The sequence below is a fragment of the Lissotriton vulgaris genome, chromosome 3_1 (assembly GCF_964263255.1).
Source record: "Lissotriton vulgaris chromosome 3_1, aLisVul1.2, whole genome shotgun sequence".
Classification (NCBI taxonomy): Eukaryota; Metazoa; Chordata; class Amphibia; order Caudata; family Salamandridae; genus Lissotriton; species Lissotriton vulgaris.
The window spans coordinates 1,428,744,951-1,428,765,980 of record NC_141689.1 but is presented as its reverse complement, the minus strand read 5'-3'; the positions used below and the strand labels follow the sequence as shown (position 1 = coordinate 1,428,765,980).

General features: G+C 42.7%; 1 protein-coding gene across 2 annotated transcripts in view; it reads right to left on the bottom strand.

Annotated features, from left to right (window-relative positions):
• Window positions 1-21,030, bottom strand: part of CENPC (centromere protein C) — a 1,111,772-nt gene that overhangs the window by 411,896 nt on the left and 678,846 nt on the right. For both annotated transcript variants that reach the window (XM_086961919.1, XM_086961921.1), the window contains one exon: window positions 10,899-12,351. In XM_086961919.1, coding sequence (XP_086818045.1) covers window positions 10,899-12,351 — 1,453 coding nt within the window. The remainder of the gene's footprint in view (window positions 1-10,898; window positions 12,352-21,030) is intronic.

The following is a 21,030-nucleotide window of genomic DNA, read 5'->3' as shown; positions in this document are numbered from 1 at the left end:
CTATTTGGGTATACTTTCTGATGATCATAGTACATAGAATCAACTGGGTGTAGCCACTGCAGCCAAGTTTGCCCACACTTTGTAGGGTCTCTTTAGATTTATAAAAAACCTAGGTTCAAAGCTTATTAAGGAGTTTGTGATTGTATAAAAAGCTAAATGAATAACAGTTGCAACCTATGGCTCTGGTGTCTGAAAGATTACATATGTTATGGTTCTACAGAGAATTGAAAATGGATGTTTGAAAATATTGTTGGGGGTCCCACAGAGCACAGCTACTTAAATTAGCCTTGCAGAACTAGGCCTTGATAATGCTAATGACCTTATTAGAATTCAACCACTTCTTCTGTGGCTATCAATTTGGACAAAGTCAGAGACTGTCCTTGTCTTGGAATCCTATCTCATATGGGTAAGCAATAATTATCTCCAAAACAATAGAGGAAGTATAGAGGAATTGATAGAATCACCCTCCAGATCTAGTTAAACAAAAAGATTCTATCAAAGTGTGTTGGTGATAATTTTTAATTCTTAGGTTTTTTCAAATTATTAAGTGTGGTGTTAGGCTCTTCCTCAGATTGGTGAGACGAAGGCACTATGTGCTTTTAAAATACCCCTCACACACTAAGAATCCCTTAGTGTCATGCTTCATCATTGGGGTCTTCCCGTCCCTCTACGGGGCGGGGGGTGCTACGACCTACGGATTACGTGGGAGCACTGTTTTCGTGACAAAAGGCTATGTGTTGGTGCAGTGTTGGTGATGTCAGTGAAGTGTAGGGACCTATTTATGTGAGTAAAAAGATTAGAAATTCCCAGGCTAGTAGAAAAAATATTTTTATTTGCTTCCCTAGCTGGGAATGTTAAAAAGGGGTTGTGTGGTAGAGCTATTAGCTAGCTACCAGGTCGACATGTTTCACAGGCAGTCCCCTACTGCCTGCTCATCAGGACCTCTAATGGTCCCTACTAAATGATACTCAGTTCTAAAGTTTGCCTAGAGTCCTATAAACTGATAGCAAAAATAAGCTGTCAGTTTGAGCTTCAGGGCATGAGTTGGCCCCAGGTGAAGCGTAGTAAAATTTCCCAAAAAATTGTTTGAAAATACTGACAGTGGTCTCTGTAAGAGAAAAGGGAAAAAAAGGAAGACTATAAACACATGCAAATGTGGCACATAGTTCACAGTGTCCTCATTTTGTCCGTGTTACCATTGTTTAAGAGGTACCTAATTATAACGCATAAACATTTGAGCTGCATTAGAAAAGGCGATAGATTTATGCAACGGTTCATTACCAATTATTGCTTGCTCCTTCTTTGGAGCCTGTCGAATGTGAAGACAAACACAGAATCTCGACATTAACACACACACATGTGACTCATACATAGAAGAAAACACCTGTTAAATGAGTGTCCTGAGATACAAAGAAAATGTTTTGTTGCGATCGAGTTACTCGTTTTTCGAGTTGCGATTGCAAGTGAAAGATGGATCAAAGGAAACATAAATATACATACTTTCCAGGTCTAGGTTGCGTGCCTCATGAGCCGGCAAAACCGAGGGTTTTCAACGCGGTCAACTGAAAGAATAAATAAATAAAGCCGCACCCTCCCATCAATTACGTTATTCAGAAGTTCGTTTTTACCTCGTTGCTTGAGAAGACCAGATTTTTCACACTTTTGGTCACAGTCTCCTACTTACGTTACCGCATGTGTGCACTGCCTTCATCCCACCCTCGTGCCGCTCCGAGGAAACACCAGCTTCACGCAGTTGTCATCTTTTTAAAAGAATGCTCGTTATGCAATGTCCTCACCGTTTGGTAATTTCAGACACTAGTGTGCTAACCCAAAATGGCCGCTTGCCGCGGAACACCGTTTTTTGCAGCGTTTTCGAATGCAAGTAGTTCTATGGGTAATGTGTTATCCATCGGGGTAAAGTTGGATCTCGGTTTGAGTCCTGTGTCTCCTTGGTTTTGGTTTTCCTCTTTATCTTTAAAGAAGACTTGGAGTTTCAGGCGTCTCATAAACTCTTGTATTTCCTTACATAGATGGAATTTGTCCAAGTTAGCTGTGGGAACATATCCAAGTCCCTTCTCCAATACTTTTTTCTGGGGTTCAGACAGTTCGATGTTTGTGAGGTTTACCACTAGGCTTGCTTCTTCCAACAGGAGAGGAACCAATGTGCATTGGGACACCGCAGCGGAGGACCCCCGAGAGTGTCCACGAGGAGCATGACAGGGGCATCGAAGAAGCAAGCCTAGTGGTAAACCTCACAGACATCGAACTGTCTGAACCTCAGAAAAAAGTATGTGTGATACCGAACGGGGGAGTACAAACTAGAAATGAACATCTGTTTATCTAAATATTGAGCAGTATTAATCACAACCTCTGTTCATACAACCCCTCCGAGATTATGCTCCATCACGATATCAGTCCATGTAGACACTTGAACTTCTGTAAAGTAATCCCTTTTACAATATTTTTGAACAAGATTATTATTAAAATACCAACAAAGTCAGTAAATTAGTAAGTTCAAAAATTAAAAAATTAAAAGGAATCCAATAGTAACATTTTCGCTATGTGAATGAAGAACACAGAAGAAATACTTACGGAAATTGAACTAACCAGGAAGTGTTCCGCGGCAAACGGCCATTTTGGGTTAGCACACTAGTGTCTGAAATTGCCAAACGGTGATGACATTGCATAACGAGCATTCTTTTAAAAAGATGACAACTGCGTGAAGCTGGTGTTTCCTCGGAGCGGCACGAGGGTGGGATTAAGGCAGTGCACACATGCGGTAACATAAGTAGGAGACTGTGACTAAAAGTCTGAAAAATCTGGTCTTCTCAAGCAACGAGGTAAAAACGAACTTCTGAATAACGTAATTGGTGGGAGGGTGCGGCTTTATTTATTTATTCTTTCAGTTGATCGCGTTGAAAACCCATGGTTTTGCCGGCTCATGAGGCACGCAACCTAGACCTGGAAAGTATGTATATTTATGTTTCCTTTGATCCATCTTTCACTTGCAATCGCAACTCGAAAAACGAGTAACTCGATCGAAACAAAACATTTTCTTTGTATCTCAGGACACTCATTTAACGGGTGTTTTCTTCTATGTACGAGTCACATGTGTGTGTGTTAATGTCGAGATTCTGTGTTTGTCTTCACATTCGACAGGCTCTAAAGAAGGAGCAAACAATCATTGGTAATGAACCGTTGCATAAATCTATTGCCTTTTCTAATGCAGCTCAAATGTTTATGCATTATAATTAGTTACCTCTTAAACAATGGTAACACGGACAAAATGAGGACGCTGTGAACTATGTGCCACATTTGTATGTGTTTATAGTCTTCCTTTTTTTCCCTTTTCTCTTACAGAGACCACTGTGTCAGTATTTTCAAACAATTTTTGGGGAAATTTTACTACGCTTCACCTGGGGCCAACTCACGCCCTGAAGCTCAAACTGACAGCTTATTTTTGCTACCAGTTTATAGGACTCTAGGCAAACTTTAGAACGGAGTATCATTTAGTAGGGACCATTAGAGGTCCTGATGAGCAGACAGTAGGGGACTGCCTGTGAAACATGTCGACCTGGTAGCTAGCTAATAGCTCTACCACACAACCCCCTTTTTAACATTCCCAGCTAGGGAAGCGAATAAAAATATTTTTTCTACTAGCCAGGGAATTTTTAATCTTTTTACTCACATAAATAGGTCCCTACACTTCACTGACATCACCAACACTGCACCAACACATAGCCTTTTGTCACGAAAACAGTGCTCCCACGTAATCTGTAGGTCGTAGCACGTCCGCCTCGTAGAGGGACGGGAAGACCCCAATGATGAAGCATGACACTAAGGGATTCTTAGTGTGTGAGGGGTATTTTAAAAGCACATAGTGCCTTCGTCTCACTAATCTGAGGAAGAGCCTAACACCACATTTAAAAATTTGAAAAAACCTAAGAATTAAAAATGATCACCAACACACTTTGATAGAATCTTTTTGTTTAACAAGCAATAATTATCAGCAGGTTTTGTTGGCCAGGTTGAGATTATGCACCTTGCACTTTATGGTCAAGCCCAGTCAGGCATCCGATGACCCTTGATGTGTGTCCATGTTTTAGGGAAGGTTGCCCTTCTTTTGGCGTTGACATCTGCCAGGAGAGTTGAAGAAATTCAGGCCCTGACTATACAGGAACTGTTTCTACAGTTTAGGGACGACTGGGGTAGTCCTTCGTACTAATCCCAACTTGATCCCCAAAGTTCCATCGGACTTTCATTTGAACGAGACTCTTATCCTTAAAACCTTCTTTTCACTACCAGCAACTGTGGAGGAAAAAGCTCTTCATCGCTGGATATTCAGGGCTGTCTGAAATTTCATCTAGAAAGAATTAAGACATTTTGCAAATCAACCCGGCTATTTGTATCCTTCAGTGCGCCCAGGAACGACTATCCTCTATCCAAAAGGGGGATTGCTCTTGGATCTCAAGTGCAATCGAGTACTGCCATCAAGCGGCAGGAAAGTCTCTGCGGGCACAGGCTCAATCTTCAAGAGCAATGTCTACATCTACTGCTCTTTTTGCTGGAGTACCTATCCAGGATATCTGCAGGGCTGCAACCTGGGGGAGTACCCACACCTTCACCAGACATTACAGCTTGGATGCAGCCACTAAAAATGATGTAGCAGTAGGACATGCAGTGCTGAGGAACCTTTTTCAGTGACGGTGAGCTTGCTCCTTCTTCCCTCCTTCCTTTCTGCTGTAAGTCTGTGCACATGTATGTATTTATATATGTTCATAATCTGATCTTTTACACTTAGAGGTTCTAATTATGATTCTGTGAAAATATGTAATTGTTTACGTATGCAATATTTATCAGTTTGGGGACTATGGTTTCAGTTAAATCTGTTTCTTTAGATATTGACACTTTGGAGCACACTCTTAGAATTATAAAATAGAAAATGTGCTGCTGACTGCTAGATACTCTAATTCAAGCATGTGAATCTATAAAAGTTACAATATTGGAGTAATAAAATAAGTTACTTATCTGTAACTGTAGTTCTCCAGCATTAAAATATTTCATAGATTCACTTGTGACCCATTCTCCTCCCCTGAGAGGATTACCTTTTATTTTTCCAGGTTATGTTAAGTTATGTTATAGGGTTGTATATAGTGCTCAGCTGCCCCAGCAAAGGGGCGTCCCAGCGCTTTTAACAGCAAAAGAAGAACTGACTGCCGCAGCGGGAAAGCTCAACATAACAGCAACCAGAAGCCTACTTTAAAGGAAAGAGGTGGGTTTTGATAGCCTTCCTAAAAATCAGCAAATCCTCTAGTCCCCGTAACTGGACCAGCAATGAGTTCCACAGTTTGGCTGCGAGGTAGCGGAAGGAGCGACCGCCCGCCCGAGAGCGCTTCACCCGCGGAACCGCAACCAGGTGCTGCCCTAGAGAACACAGTGCACGCGGAGGAACATACGGGGTCAACAAATTGCAGAGAAGCTTAGGTGTGACAAGTTTCAGGATCTTAAAAGAAAGACAGAGTCTTAAATTGGATCCGCTCTGCCACAGGGAGCCAATGCAGTCTCCGAATAGTATCGGCAATAGGATGGAATCGTGGAAGTCCTACCAAGGCTCTGGCCGCCGCGTTTTGAATACCCTGCATCCTCATGGTCTCTGCTTGGTTAGCCCCTAGTAACAAGGAACTAGCATAGTCTAGGCGGGAAAGAATAGTCGACTGGACTATCGGCTGGGGGGTTGGTGGATCGAAGAATTTCAAAATAGGCTTGAGACCCTGTAAAAGGCCAAAACAAGTACCTGCCACTTTTTAGTGTGAATACAGAAATTAAGGGAGGAATCCATCCACACCCCTAAGTTTTTGACTTCCTTCTTGGATTCCGGGGCCTTGCCTAAAGTATTCGGCCACCAGTGCTCGCCCCAGAGATTAGCATTGTTGCCGACTAGCAAAACTTCTGTTTTACGTGCATTTAATTGCAAGTAATTAGAAGTCATCCAGTCCGCCACCGCCGTCAGACCATTTCTAAACCTGTAGGTATTCAGGGTAGTACCTTCCGCCAAAGCAACCACTAGCTGCGTGTCGTCCGCATATCAGACCATTGAGAGGTCCCATTGCCTGGCGACCGCCGCCAGTGGCTGGACATAAAGGTTAAACAATGTGGGGCTCAGCGCCGAACCCTGAGGGACCCCCTGCTCGATGGAGCGTACCTGGGATAGAAAAGGGGGAGTGGAGACACGAAAGGATCTTCCGGTGAGAAAGGATCTGAACCACTCCAAAGCCAAGCCCGAAAGTCCTGCTTCTTCCAGACGATGAAGCAGAACACCATGCGTGACCGTGTCAAAGGTGGCACTCAGATCCAGCAGGATCAGTGCCGCCATTTGACGAGAGTCAAGAATGGTCCGCAGGTGTTCAGTCATGGCTAAGAGCGCTGTCTCTGTGCTGTGGCCAGAGTGGAAGCCATGTTGCGTGGCATCCAGAGTGTTATTGGAGCGCAGGAAATTTGTAAGAGTGATGTTAACATGTGCCTCCGCCACCTTTGCCACGCAGGGAAGAAGGGAAATAGGCCTGAAATTCTCAGGTTCGGTGGAATTCAAGATTGGCTTTTTAATAATGGGGGACACCCAAGCCTGTTTCCATTGCGCCGTCACCACGGCGGACGAGAAGGAAGAATTCATTATCTGACGAAGAGGGGTCAGAAAAAGCGAGGAAGATTCCCTAAATTGAGAGGGCTTTAGAGGATCGGCAGGGGATCCGGACTTAATTTTTTCACTCAGTCTATTGAGTTCCTCATAGGAAATCTCAGGGATGGCAATAAGCCTAGAGATCGGCCCTGATCTGGAAGGGGTGTAGATACAGGAAGTTGACGTGAGGGGAAAGGACCTATAGATTGCACATACTTTCTCCACAATGTACATGTGCTGTGAAAATCTGATGGTCTAAGGTTCTCTCAGGAGTGTTCTAGAGGGTGAGAGGCCCTGTTTGGTTCAGGAATTACTTTTCGTCTCTTTTACAAAATGATAGAGATGTTACAAAACTGAAATGGGCATAGGCCTGATTTCTGCTTTGTATTTGTTTAGCCTTGCTATTTTCATATACCGGGGACTCCCATCTCAACAACGGGAATGATTCAAGCACATGAATCTATAAAAGCTCCAATACTGGAGTAAGAAGTGTTTCTAGTTGGGCGAATGCTTCACTAAGTCTCTTCTTTTTTACATTTCAAAGAGTTTTGAAAGGGCACTTGTTTCAGGAAACAAGGTTATAGGCCTGGCTGTGGCATCAGTATGTAAAACATCATCAGTCAAAGTACACCTGTACCAATTGAAAAATATTAATATTTCTTCCTATGACAAGATGAGAGATGCGGTAAGTCTCAGCTGTGGACTAATTCTCCCTAACAGATTTAATGACACAGTGTGTGGGGCCAATGATGCTGCTTACTAAGCTCAAGGCTACGTCCACTGGTTTGGCCCCACTGACATTGCTTACTAGGCCCACTGACACATGCACTGACTGAGTTTAGGAGCGGTGCAAGCACTGTGTGCAGCATCAGAGGTCTGTCACTAGGCACACTCATTCAGTGCATGAGGAACTTGATGCTCTGTACAAGACATGCTGATGGATGCACTGTGGTGCCACTGACATCCTTTATAAGTCAGGCCATGTATTGAGAGGCTAATAATCGTTGTTACAATGCCCATTGACGAATGCACTATATAGGGCTAATGATGGCCATACTAAGATTATTACATGCACCGTAAAAGAGCCAATGACGCCCTGCACCAAGCCAAATCATTTAACTACAACTTGTCAATTGGAGGGTGTCACTTTTAAAAAGCAAAGATGATGAAGATCCAGAATCAGCACAGGTCCCTAGTTACAATATAGAAAGTCGGAGGGGCGGATAGGTGCAAAGTGGTGGCTCAGAAGAACAGACTGCACTGTATTTAGAGTTTAATGTACAGGGCACTCTAGCATGAAGCTAGAGATGTCCTGTTCGCCGTAATACAAATGCATCACAGTTAATGCAGTTGTAATTGAGCAGTCGGTACATCTGCTATGTTTGTGAGTCCTGCAAAAAAAACAATTGATGGACAGAATGCAGAACAATGTCATACATTCACCCCAGTATAGAGATCTGGGCCTAAATCCATAGTTATTTTGCTCACCATGCCATTCCAGTTTGAACCCAGCCATATGCAAATCATTCTTGACCCTGTGCCCAATGGGAACAGTCCAGCCCGAACTGCCAGGCCAGGTCCTCCCTGGACTGGAGACAAGCATCCTAGGACCGGTTTTGGGGTTTCACCCCTCATCAGCTAGGATAGCTTGACTCCAGTGGCATGGAGAGCACAGGACTGTCCATGGAGTGCTCAATTTATAGGCATTTTTAGTTTGCCAGCTGCAAGGAAAGAGAATATATCAAGGGAGAAACAGTATCCTTGGCCTCCCCTAGCGCTGAATATCACGATAGAAGAGGTGCTATTAGCACTGAAAGAAAGTGTAGGGGTAAAGCCCCAGGACCCAACAGGGTGCCAGTGGATGTTTATAAAACTGTTGTTGATTTGTGAGGTCCATTTTAACTAGAGTTTCTAATATGGCTGTGACGCCTTCATGGGGAATGTCTATTATAGTACCAATCTATAAAAAGGGGAACAAAACCGAATCGAAGAACTACCACCCAATATCACTTTTAGATTCTTCTAAGAGAATGAGATTGAAAGAGTGGACATGCAAACACTCAATATTATCCTCAATGCAATTTGGTTTTAGACAAGGAATGGGGACCATAGAGCAATGTGTGAATTTGGACTTATTAATAGGTAAATATAAATGTGCTAAAGGTAGTAGACTGTATTTCTGCTGTGCAGATTTAAGTAGTGACTTTGAATTAGTCGATCACTCTATTCACTGGTCAACCTTGCTTACCATTGATGAGCCAAGATCGATTATTTGCTTTCTTGCAAGTTTATACAAGAAATTATAGAGTAAAGTACACCTTGGTCCACAAGACGAATGCACTGTGAATTTTACCGTAGTGGTATTCAGCAAGGTTATGTTCTTGCCCCCGCCCTACTATTTTCTCTGTTGATTAACCGGGAGGACAAGGGCCTACAAGCAATACAAGCAGACACCCCAAGTCGCCAGGAGTCCTATACCATTGCTATTGTAAGCAGATAATGCTGTTTTGCGGGCAAGGACCCCAGTAGGCTTACAGAGACTAATGTACACCTTTGTGGATTTTATTGCAGCAAAAAAACTGATGGTTAACAAAAATAAACCCTATACAATGATTTGTGGGGCCAAGCAAAAGAAATGTAGATTATTTTTTCATAGATAATACCCCAGTAGCTACTGTCGACATCTTTTCTTACTTGGGCATTACTTTTGCAGATAATGGCTCATGGTCACATGAAGTCACAAACGTTAGGGGCAAGATAAACCCCATGGAATCTTTAGGTTTTCAGCAAAGTTGGGCAGCCGACCGAACAAAAGATATGCTAGCAATTTACAAGGCCAAGGTATTAGCAATTGCCAAATATGAAGCTGGTATGTGGGTAAATAGTTTCCTCAAGCGTTTATTATGTATACCTTTCTCTGCCTCCATAGAGAGGCAGGGTTACAGTATCTTGCAGATAGTTACACTTTACCCCTTGCTACTTTGGCGTTCTTTCTGGATAAAAGGTGAGGCTAGTTTCACTAAGTCAATCATTTAAGATTACCTGTCCTTCGATAAAGCACTGTGTATTCCTTGGCTAAGTTACATCAACTCCATTTATACCGATTTGTTCAAGATGCCAATTCAGTCTAACCCCCCCCCAATGCTAACATGACTCTCCAAACAGTATATTAAAGACACCTTTATGACCTATAAAAGGGAAGTTTGGGTGAGAAGCGAGGGGGGAACCAACGGTTATATTTTACTTTTCACTTGCGCTAAAGGAGGGCTATCAAAATTTTGTAACTTATGTTTCAAATGTAATGCACCATTTTATATTAATTAGATTGAGACTAGGGATTCCTCATCATTTAGTTGCCTTTCCAGCCATGAAAATGTGCCCCCTAGATACGACTCCCTGTCCTTGTGATGGCCAGAGCAAGCAAATCACTATGCACTTTATGCTTCTTTGTGATTTTACAATAGTTTTAGGCGTCATTACTTAAAACCTCTTCTGCTTGTACAAGATATTAGATTGCATATCATTGCCCTAAAATATATGCTTGAGTTAGCAGAACCAGGATTTGCCTTATTGTTGCACGTTTTATTATAAAAGCAATCAATGTACCTAAAAGTATATATTTTTGGTACAATAATTAATTTTATGGAAATTGGATGGAAGTTTTTAAAGTAATTTTTAATTATGTACTTTTGGCATGGTTATTTATGATTACAATCCTGTGTAATTGCTGTTATTTTTATTTCTGATCATAATCATGTGCAATAGTTGATTGCTTTTATGGTCGACAGGCACATCTGCAGAAAACTTAGACTACAACCTGAGGAGGTTAGCAATTGGGCTGGCAGTAAGATCATGGATTTAATAAAGAGTTTATATAATTATTATAATGTGAAATCTGTTAAGCAATTACTCTAAACTCAATGCATGTCCTGCATCAAACAGACTCCATTTTTGTTGCTAAATGTAAACTATGTTAAAGACTGTACAACATAAAGAGGATATTTTAGGAATAAGGTTATCCCAGGTATACACAATGGGAGGCTGAGCTCACAAGAATACTAAACTATTTAAGGATGTAGTTAGCCTCTCAACAAATGGATGTAACAGGTTAACGACAACTTCACAAAAATGCAACAGTGGATAAGCTTATCACTAGGAATTTTTTTATACAATATATACAAGTGTTTATCTGGTATTCTTGAACATCAGGGAAAATACTTACGAAAGTCTGTTGTAATATTCTTTTCGGGGAGTGACTGCATGGATATTGTTATCAACTGTGCCTAGTTTCTTCTTTTCCGATCTTCTATCGCACTGCCCAGAAATATGTCCCAGTTGTTCGGTCTCAATGCTATCTTCTTTTCCTGAACTAGAGTCATCCTCACTATAATCAGAATTGGACTGTGTAATGTTTCTCAGTGTACTTTCTTCCTCATTGCATTCTGAATGGGAAGAACTATTATTATGATTCAGATTATTGTTATTAGGTTTAATATGTTCAATATGTTCAGGAACTTCTTTACAGTAAGACCTTTTGATATTTTTGACATGTGTGTTAAATTCAAGATCGTCTTGCAATACATTTACACTGTTTGGAAAACGTTCTTTCTGGCAAGACACTTTAGCTTTTTTGTCATCTGCCTTTTGTTGAAGACCGCCTGCAACTTCTAAAAAGCATTCATTCTCCAAAGACCACATTCTTGGCTTATCATGCTTGCAAGGACCACAATCCTGTTCCAAAACAGGCCCAATACTTAAACAATCCCTTCTGTGGTGAATCTTTTTGCCATGGGTGTAAAGCTTGGGATCCTCCTCTAAATTTACTGCATCTTCTGAAGAATTTTCTTTCAAGCTGGAACTTTTCCTCCTTTTCTCATGTGTGTTATGTTTAAGATTCTCTTGTGATGCTTCTGGAACATCCAGCACCATGTCCATATTTTCGATTTGGTCCATATTTTTTAACTGGCCGTCATCTTCATTTTCAGAGACAGAGTTACCTTCACTGTAATTGCAAACGGGCATCTTGGATTTACTTCTGATTTCTTTACCAGTCAAGCCTGGAGTAATATCTCTTTGCCGTGGAGACTTTGTTGGACTTAGCCTGGATGTCACACTTTTTGGATTAAACTCTGGTGTTGACCGTTTATTAGCAACAGGAGTTTTGTATGCTGCACCAAAACTTTCTAGTGATCCCTTAAAACTGGATAGGCGTTGAGTTTGCTTTGATGGCAAAAGAGATTTTCTTAAAGCACAGACTCTGGACACCATTTTGGGTGGTAAAGCAAAGCCCTCTTCTGTTTTGGGATTTTCAGGTTCTTCCTCCAAATGCCTTTCAGTTCTTTCCTCTAACAAAGGACATTCGTATTTACTAGAAACTTTAAGTATTGACTTTTTTATTTTCACAGGTTTATGTTTCGCTTCATTGTTCTCTGCTACTTTGTCAATTTTTCGTTTCTTTCCTTGACTCTCAGAATCATACCTTCTTTCTGTATTTTCACTTAAAGAACCTAACTGTTCATTTGTTTTTTCATTAGCTGTATTTGTTTCCACTAATCTGTGCTTTCCATCTACATCTGCAGGCAAATCTATGTTGCTGATGTTATCGATTTTACCCCACTGGAGTGATTTTTTTTTACTTCTTTTCACACCTTTAATTTTTTTGTTACTGGTTGCCCCTGCAAAGAAAACAACATTTTATTCAAATGATTAAAGCTATGTCACAAACGGCATGCTATATTGCCCTACATGTGTCAACATACGGGGGGTTGCGTGCTTTACAACAAGCACCTTGAACCTCTATAAATATAAACACGAAACAACAATAGATGGCTGCATCATTTTAACAATTTTACTTCTTTGTGAAGATCATTTTTACTCAATAAAATGCCCTCTGGATATTTTTTACAAATGCTCATATCACTTCTTTTTTGTATTCAATTCATTTTTATTGAAAAAGAAATAGAAGAAAGGAAGAAAAATGCAAAGTAAAAGACACAAAATCACCTAATACATGAAATGAATTACATACAAAATCATAACAAAAAAATAAATTAAGGCAGGGTAATACACAGTCTCGTGGCGTTACATATAAACGCATACCATTAGGTCCGAATATAAAGTCCGAATCTAAAGCGAATGCTACATATACAATGTCCTTGTCCAGGCCCCTGGATCTCCAATCTCCAGTTAGGTCCAACTATCTGTGTACTCATGCAACATTGAGTTTCGTTGGGGATACCAACGAAACTCCATACCAATTTACACTACAAAATACATAAAATCCACTTTACCACAAAATAGTGCACATAACCATAGCACATCACGTAAGATCAAATGAAAATGATGATGCATCAAGAGATTTCCAAAGCTTCTTATGGGATGTGCGCCATAGGGAGGAATGTAGTGCAGGGTTGGTCAGCTCCTCGTAAAAAGGATAACCATTCTTGCCATATTTTAAAGGACACCTCAGAGGCGCTCTTCCATTCACATAAAACTACTTTACAGGCCAGGGTGAGCAGTAGGTCAAGCAATTGGCGGTCATATGCATTAACTAGGTTCGGATCCAGGACACTCAGTAGGACATAAATGAATTCCTTTGCAGGTTTGAAACTGAAAATATGTTCTATGCAATCAAAGATTTTCTCCCAGTATAGTTTTAGGGAGGGACAGTTAAAAAGCATATGGGCCAAATCTCCTTCAGCTGAGTTACAGTTCCAGCAGTTAGGGCGATCTCTCAGATTGAGTTTAAAAAGCCTATCCAGTGTCCAGTATGTTCTGTTTAGTAGCATGTACTTGGTTTGGGACAGGATTGGAGAGATTTTGTTCGAGAAAGCAGTGGTATGAATAGTTTCCCAGTCAAACGTTAAGCCCGTAGAGTTGGGTTCAGACTCCCATTTAAGCTCATTCTGCCTGTGGGCCTTCCTGGGTAGAGGGAGGAGGAGTTTATATACTTTTGAGACAAAATGACCAGCCGCCATGATATGTGGTATATGAGTCTTAAGCCAGGGGTCATAGGGTTTAAGGGAGCATGTAGAGAGGAGGACTTTTAGTTTCAAAAAGTCATAAAAATCTATCGGTGCAAGATTATGTAGAGACTGGAGCGAGGAGAACGGTAGAGTGTGTGTCTCATCATATAGGTCACTCACTAAATTGACAGCTTTCTTGGACCAATATTCCCATTGGAGGGGTTTCCCTTCAATCTTAAGTGAGGGGTTCCGCCACAAGGGTACCAAGGTAGATTTTTTTATTTTTAAGTCGGTTATGTGGGACTGGTCGAGCCTTAAGAGAGCACGTCTTGTGTTTAGTAGAATGTATTTAGAGTGAGAAAGGTGGGAGAGATCCATAGTGAGTAGGGCAGGAAGGGGAAACTTATCTATGAGGGATTTCTCAATTTCCAACCACAGCGGGTTGTAGGCCGAGTCTTCAATCAGCCAGTGTGCGCATTGTTTACATAGGAACGCTGTTTGATAATTTCTGAAGCTGGGGAGACCCAGGCCACCTTTCTCTTTAGATAGCTGTAGCTTCGTCATTGATATCCTGGGTTTCTTCCCCTGCCACAGTAAAGTACCAAAAAGCTTGTCAACCCTGGTTAAAAAGTCCTCCGAAAAAGTCATCGGTAGCATACTTGCCAGGTAATTTACCAGTGGAGTGACCATCATTTTCAGGGTTTCGGCCCTACCCCACCATGAGAGGTACTTAGGAGACCACCCATCTAGCAGTGTGGATATTTATTTAAGTGTCAGGTTTTCGTTGATGCGTAATGTAGAAATTAAGTCCTTGTCAAAGTCCAACCCCAGATACCTGAAGTAATTCGGCTGCCAAGTTAGGCCAGAGTCCCCCAATACATCCTTATTGTCCAGAATATTTAACAGTTTAACCTCCGTTTTATCTTTGTTTAATTTATACCCAGATACCAGCGAGAATTTGCTAATAGTAGACATGAGGGCAGGTATAGCCTCCTCAGCTTTTTCCGAAACAACCAGAACGTCATCCGCATAGGCAGTTAGCTTTATCGTACAGTCATTAAAGGGCATTCCCGAGATACCATCATTATTCCGTATGTGATGAAGGAATGGTTCGATTGCCAGTAGAAATAATGAAGGGGAGAGGGGGCACCCCTGTCTGGTTCCTTGCTGTAGTCGGAATGATGTGGAGAACGAGCCCCCCGATCTAACTCTAGCCGAGGGGCAGGAATAAAGGGACATTACCATCCTCGTGAAGGATGTTCCTAGATTAAATTTATTTAGCACTGCCTCCAGATATTTCCAATTTACTTTATCGAAAGCCTTTTCGGCATCGAGCATGATTGCTACTGTGGGGGTGGTAATGAGCTTCGCTTTTTCGAGTACATGTGCTAATGTCCTGGTATTGTCACTGGATAGCCTATATTTCAAAAAACCTGCTTGAGAGGGGTGGATAAGTTTGGGTAGAACTTTCTGGAGGCGGTTGGCCAGGATCATGGCTTAAAGCTTACAGTCGAGGTTGATAAGGGAAATAGGCCTGTAATTTTTAGGGAGTGTTGGGTCTTTCCCTTCCTTAGGCAGGACGGCAATGATAGCTTCAGATAGTGTGCCCTTTACTTCCCCCGTGTCGTGGAGTTTCTGAAACAGGTATAGGAGTGGATGTGATAAGAGAGAAGAGAAGCTCTTATAGAATTTAGCACTAAACCCATCTGGGCCGGGGGCCTTTCCACATTTTAACGATTTGATAGCTTTTTCTATCTCCAAGATCGAGATTGGACGATTAAGGTCAGCTTGGTCATCAAGGGAGAGAGACGGTAGGTCGCATTCCCCTAAGTAATCCTGGATTTTGGCTTCTTCCACCTCTTTATTCTTTGCATAAAGATGCTCATAAAAGTCTTTAAATATATCTGCGATCTTGACAGGATCTGAATGGGCCACTCCAGCTTGATCTTGAATGGAGTTAATCGTGTTTTTCTGCACCTTAAATTTTAGGTATGCAGCCAGGCTCTTGCCCGCCTTGTTCGATTCACAGAGTTGAAATTGTTTCCTCCTATATAGGTAGACCCCTGCTCTTTCACTTACTATTTTATTGTATTCATATTTCTTGTTGGCCAACTTTTTCAGTGTAGCCTCACTCCTATCAAGCAGATGCCTGTTCTCTAGGGCAGATATTTCTCTTTCTAATTCTTCTAGGGCCTTATTATGATCCTGGTTTATGGATGATCTAATTTTAATAATAACCCATCTGACAGTACTTTTCAAGGCTTCCTAGCGGGTCAGATCAGTAGTGTCCCCCCTCTTGTTATGCTCCAGGTATATTTTGATGGCTGATTCAATGGCCGACCGATGTTGCTCCTTCTCAAGTACCTCCTCATTAAACCGCCAAATAGATTGACGGGTAGACGGCTTCACGTTAGAGATGGACAGTGGGATGCAGAAGTGGTCAGATAAAACCCTTGGTTCTATTGTTGTCTCCTCTATTCTTGGGATGCCATTTTTTCGGATGCCATTTTTTGTGATAAGTAAATAATCGATACGGGAATACGAATCGTGTGGAGGTGAGCAAAATGTTTAGTCTCTCCCAGCCGGGTTTTGCAACCGCCATGAGTCCACTAAGTTAAAACCAGTACAGAGGTTAGTAAATGCTTTGTGAGACTTATTGCCGCGGAAGGTACATCGGGAATCCCTATCAAGAGTTGGGTCAAGGGGTAGATTGAAATCACCTGCAAGGATATGTACAGATGAGTCAGGAATAGTTTCAATTTGTTTAGTGAGGTCTGACCAGAAACTTAAGTCACAGTTGTTAGGAGCATAAACATTCATAACATAAAATTCAGTGTCATCTTTGAGCAACTTAGTTGTGACCTACCTCCCTTTAGTATCAACCGTGAAGGAGCGCAAGTCAACATTTGATTTTTTTGCTATCAGTGTTAAAACGCCATTTTTCTTGCCTATTGCCTCAGACCCTGCCACTTCAACGTAGAATTTGTTCCCAAGTGTATTAAATTGTTTAGCATCGATTTTAGATTTGCAGTAGGACAATATCTCCTCTTTGTCTACGGAGGTAGTCTAGGATCTTCTGACGTTTAACAGGTTGATTAAGACCTTTGACATTAAGTGAGAGTATTTTTAAGTTATCCACCTTGGCTATGCCAAGAGATGTGTCAATCGTGGGGTGTGACATAGAGAAATAATGGAAGATCAAATCCAGTCATACATAAGAACTTACTCGTCATATTGGACACAATAATACGTATCCAGGGCAATGATAGGACAATCGAGAGACAAGAAACCCAATGGGCTATAACTATGGACCCTCCCAATGGCGATGGATAATCAGAGTGACCATAGGGCCTGCGGTAAATACAGAGCAAAACGTAGCGGTGTTCATACAATGCAAATAACAACACATGAACCTGCAAAAGCAGAATATCAGCAGGCATGAGATAAATATCACTTGTGGAGCAATAGAAAGCGCCTCTTGAGTTTTGACAATGTGGACAGTCGGACCTTGATATGCAGCAAATAAGGATGACATACATAAGAAACAAAAGAAAATTCAAACTCTTACCCCACCCTCCCACCCAACCCTCCCCACCCAACCCACCCATACCACCCCGAATGAAAGTAATAGGCATGGTGACGAGGGAAAACAGCGTCCCTCCCATGGCAATGAACAGAAACCATAGTGAAAATTGGAAACTGGATCAACAAGTAAAACATCGTAAAACATTGGGTGCCTGAAGTAGTGCAATCATAAACCATTACACTTTGGTGAAATTCACTTGTGATGTAAGCATGGCAATTCGTGGCACACTTGAGACAGTGTGTTTTCTCTACTACAATCTTCTATAATTCCACCTCTGACCCATAGGCTAATAAATATAATTGACAATAAGCTATGCCATTTACATTTAGTCCAGATGAAGGTGTGATCAAAAGCTAATGCATTCTAAAGAGAGTAACATGGTACCAGTGAGGTACGGGACGAGCAAAACAGTTTGTGGCACACATGTAATAGCATTTTCTCTCTAATACAATCTTCTATTACGTTCCTCTGAACAGAAACCCACGGGCTACTAAGTATAATACCAACAAGCTATGTCATAGCTATCTGGATAGGCTATGTCATTAACATTTAGGGGGTCATTATGATAGCGGATTTTCCGCATCCTCGAGGCCGGCGGAAGCCACCGCCGGCCCCGAGGATGCGGAAAATCCGCAGCGGACTGACCAAAGACCCACCGCCAGATTAGGATGGTTGGTGGGTCCTGGTTTCCGTCCGCAGCTTTTCCGCCGCGGTCGGATTACAACCGCGGCGGAAAAGCTCTAGTCCACCATATTAGGATGGCTGGCAAAGTATGCTTTTCCGCGGCGGGTTTTCCGCCGCGGAAAAGCATACGGATCTTCACTGCGGGGGCCCGTTGCGGGCCCCCTAGATGAAGGGGGGGGTGGGGGGTGCACATGGGGGGGTACCTATGGTACCCCCCTGCATTTGCATGCAGAAAGCGGCAGGCACCGCGCGGTGCCTGCCTCTTTCTGCATGCAAATGCAATGCGTGCATTTTTAACATTGCCGCGGGTGCAGCTTGAAGCTGCACCCGCGGCAATGTTAAAAATAGAGGATGTGACCGCCAGGGTGGCGGTCACATCCTAATTGCACAGGAGGGAACTCCTAATCGACCCCATAGTGTAGATTAAGGTGTGATCATAGATTAGGGTATTCTGACGGAAATAACATGGTACAAGTGAGGCAGGGCATCCTCCCCCCCACGCCATCGTTAGTCACGAACCTGTGAGTCAGGACCTATGTTCTTAGGACCTATATCAGTAACAGAATGACTTAATAACAGAGTAGTGTTCATAGTACTCATGTGGAACAGGCATGTGAAATATAACAGACAGCAGGCGGCTGGAGTGTAGATAAACTCTTTTTGACATGAGATTAGGAACCTGTATAATGAAAAGGATACTCATTTAGAAGCAGATGCGGAATCCGGCGTCGTCGTGTCCATATGGAGATCATCTGGGCCGTCCAAGAGTCTTTTGAGTCTCTGCGGATCCGTGAAGATCTGAGGGGCACCTTGAATGACCACACAAAACTTTGCTGGACCTATGAATCCAAATTGGTGGCCCAACGAACGCAGCTTCGGATGAAGAGCAAGAAAGGCCTTTCTCACATCAACAGTCTCCTTGCTGTAATCCTGTGAAATGAAGATCTTGCTGAATTTCCACAGAATGTGGTTATTTTTGCGTACAAAAGATAACATTTGTTCCACATGTTGATATCTTAGGGGTTTACAAACAATGGGTTTGGGACCTTTTTGGCTCGGAGTGATTCTGCTGGGAACTGAGGATACAGAAAGGTTTTTAAGAGTTTTGCAGATTTTTGTCTCAGAATCTTCTAGACGGCTGATCCGTGATTCCGTTTCAGTGAGTCTGGAGTTGGTGTCTCGAATATCTTGTCTAATAGCAACGATTTCCTCCTTTGTGGATTTCGCGACGTCATGCACTTCCGCAAGCTTATTTAAAATTGTATCCATTGTGTCGTTGATATCCTTCCTGCCATTGCCATTGCCAGGTGAAACTGGTGCAGATGGGTCGGCCTTGAGCCTCTTAAGATTTTTTGCTTTCTTCTTACTCATGGTGTCACTTGTAGCGGAGCGCTTTGGTACTGGAGTTCCCCTACTTCACTTTTCTGAGAGGGAGGCCCAGTAGGCAAACCCGAGGGCTGATGAGATCGTGGAGGATGAACAGTGCTCCGGGGTAATCACCTGTAATTTAGTGTGTGTCACTGAGGGCGTATTATTATTGAGAGCTCAAGTCATAGAAGGTGTGACTGTGCCAGTAGTGAATTAAGGAAAGGCTCTGATGTAGGTCAGATCTCATCTACAGGTTCCGTCTGAAACATTTGAAGATGTCCCAATTACAGCGACAGTCTCAGTCAGGTGCCGGCTGCCAGCGACAAGGCCCTATCAAGCGGCGTCAAGGAGAGTCAGGTATCCTGTGTCAGGTGATAGCAGCAGCATTGATCTAGAGGCCAGGTGAACCAAGGTTGTAGTTTGCCTTGTCTGCTCTGTTGTGCTTGCATGTGCTGCACTGTTTGCTAGTTTTAGCTTGCTTTCATCATGTCGCCTTATTTTGCTGTGTTCTGCTTTGTTTAGCTTGCTCTGGTTTGTTTAGGTTTGCTTAGTTTGTCCTGTTCGTGCTGTTGTGCCTGCTTGCTATTTTTCACTTTACTTCTTTTGCTGTGTTCTGTGCTCTGGTGTAATGTTTGCTTGCTATTAGCCTTGAGGGCATGAGCAGTTGTATTCAGTTTTCTGCCACATGCATGGTCATTTGTACTCCTGTATGTTCAATCATGAAGCATGAAAACTCTTTTTTTTTTTTTAAATGCCTGTTGCCTTTTGCAAGCCTTCTCTTGAGCGCTGCCTTCTATACTGCTTCACACGCTGCATGTGATTGCACTTACATGCTGCATGCACTGGGGAGCACCTTCGAGCATACAATGTGTGTTCTTACAGCCAGATCAGTAATTTGGGCTTTTGTGTTTCATCAGACGTCGCGTCTTGGTGTCTGAAAATCGCATACAAATGCTCCCTTCAAGCGCTACTTTCAATCACCAACATTCCATTGGTGGAGCCGATTTCAGACTGTTAGCTCGCCCGCCATTCTCTGAATTCACGAGGTCCTCCGCACAAGTGTCCGTGAAACAGCACCGGGGACACAGGGGAAGCCTCAGCGTGGAGCCAGTTGGCAGCGCGGGAACCTGAGCATTAGCGCAAACTAAGCGATCGGTTGTGGGCGGCTTGTGGGTCCTTCATATACACTGTGAGGCCCGTTGTTTGCTTATGTTCTGGGCGCGTCCGCCATTTTGTGTGGAGCGATCGCGGGTAATGTAGGGTCTCGTTAAGTATAACGAGCGGTGGAAAGCAGTAAACAGCGCGCACCTCAGACCCCCACTTACTGGCTTTGCAGTTGTTTTGGGAGGTCCACTGCGTAGTGGGTGCCTGTAGATCCGGTTAGGCGTTCGGCTACTCAGGCTCAGCCGCTGCGGGAGCCCCGCAGGTCTCTCATTGCCAGCAGTGTTCCTCCCGGTGTCGGAGCTCTTTCAATGTTCTCCGCGCCGGAACCCCGTAGCACTGTCAAAATCAGCCACGAGTGAGTCCAAACCTTCCGAACACAGATTCCGTCTCTAATAATAACGGTGCTTCAATTTAGGCGTTCCAAATGCGTAGTATGGATCTGGTCGCCACAGGAGGAGGTGAAGCTCTAAGCCGGCATTTCCTCCGGCGTCCAAACCACGCCCCCTGCTCATATCACTTCTTGATCTTCAATATCTTTTTAAGCAAGAGAGAAATATTACCTTTCTATAATGAAATGTAGACATTTA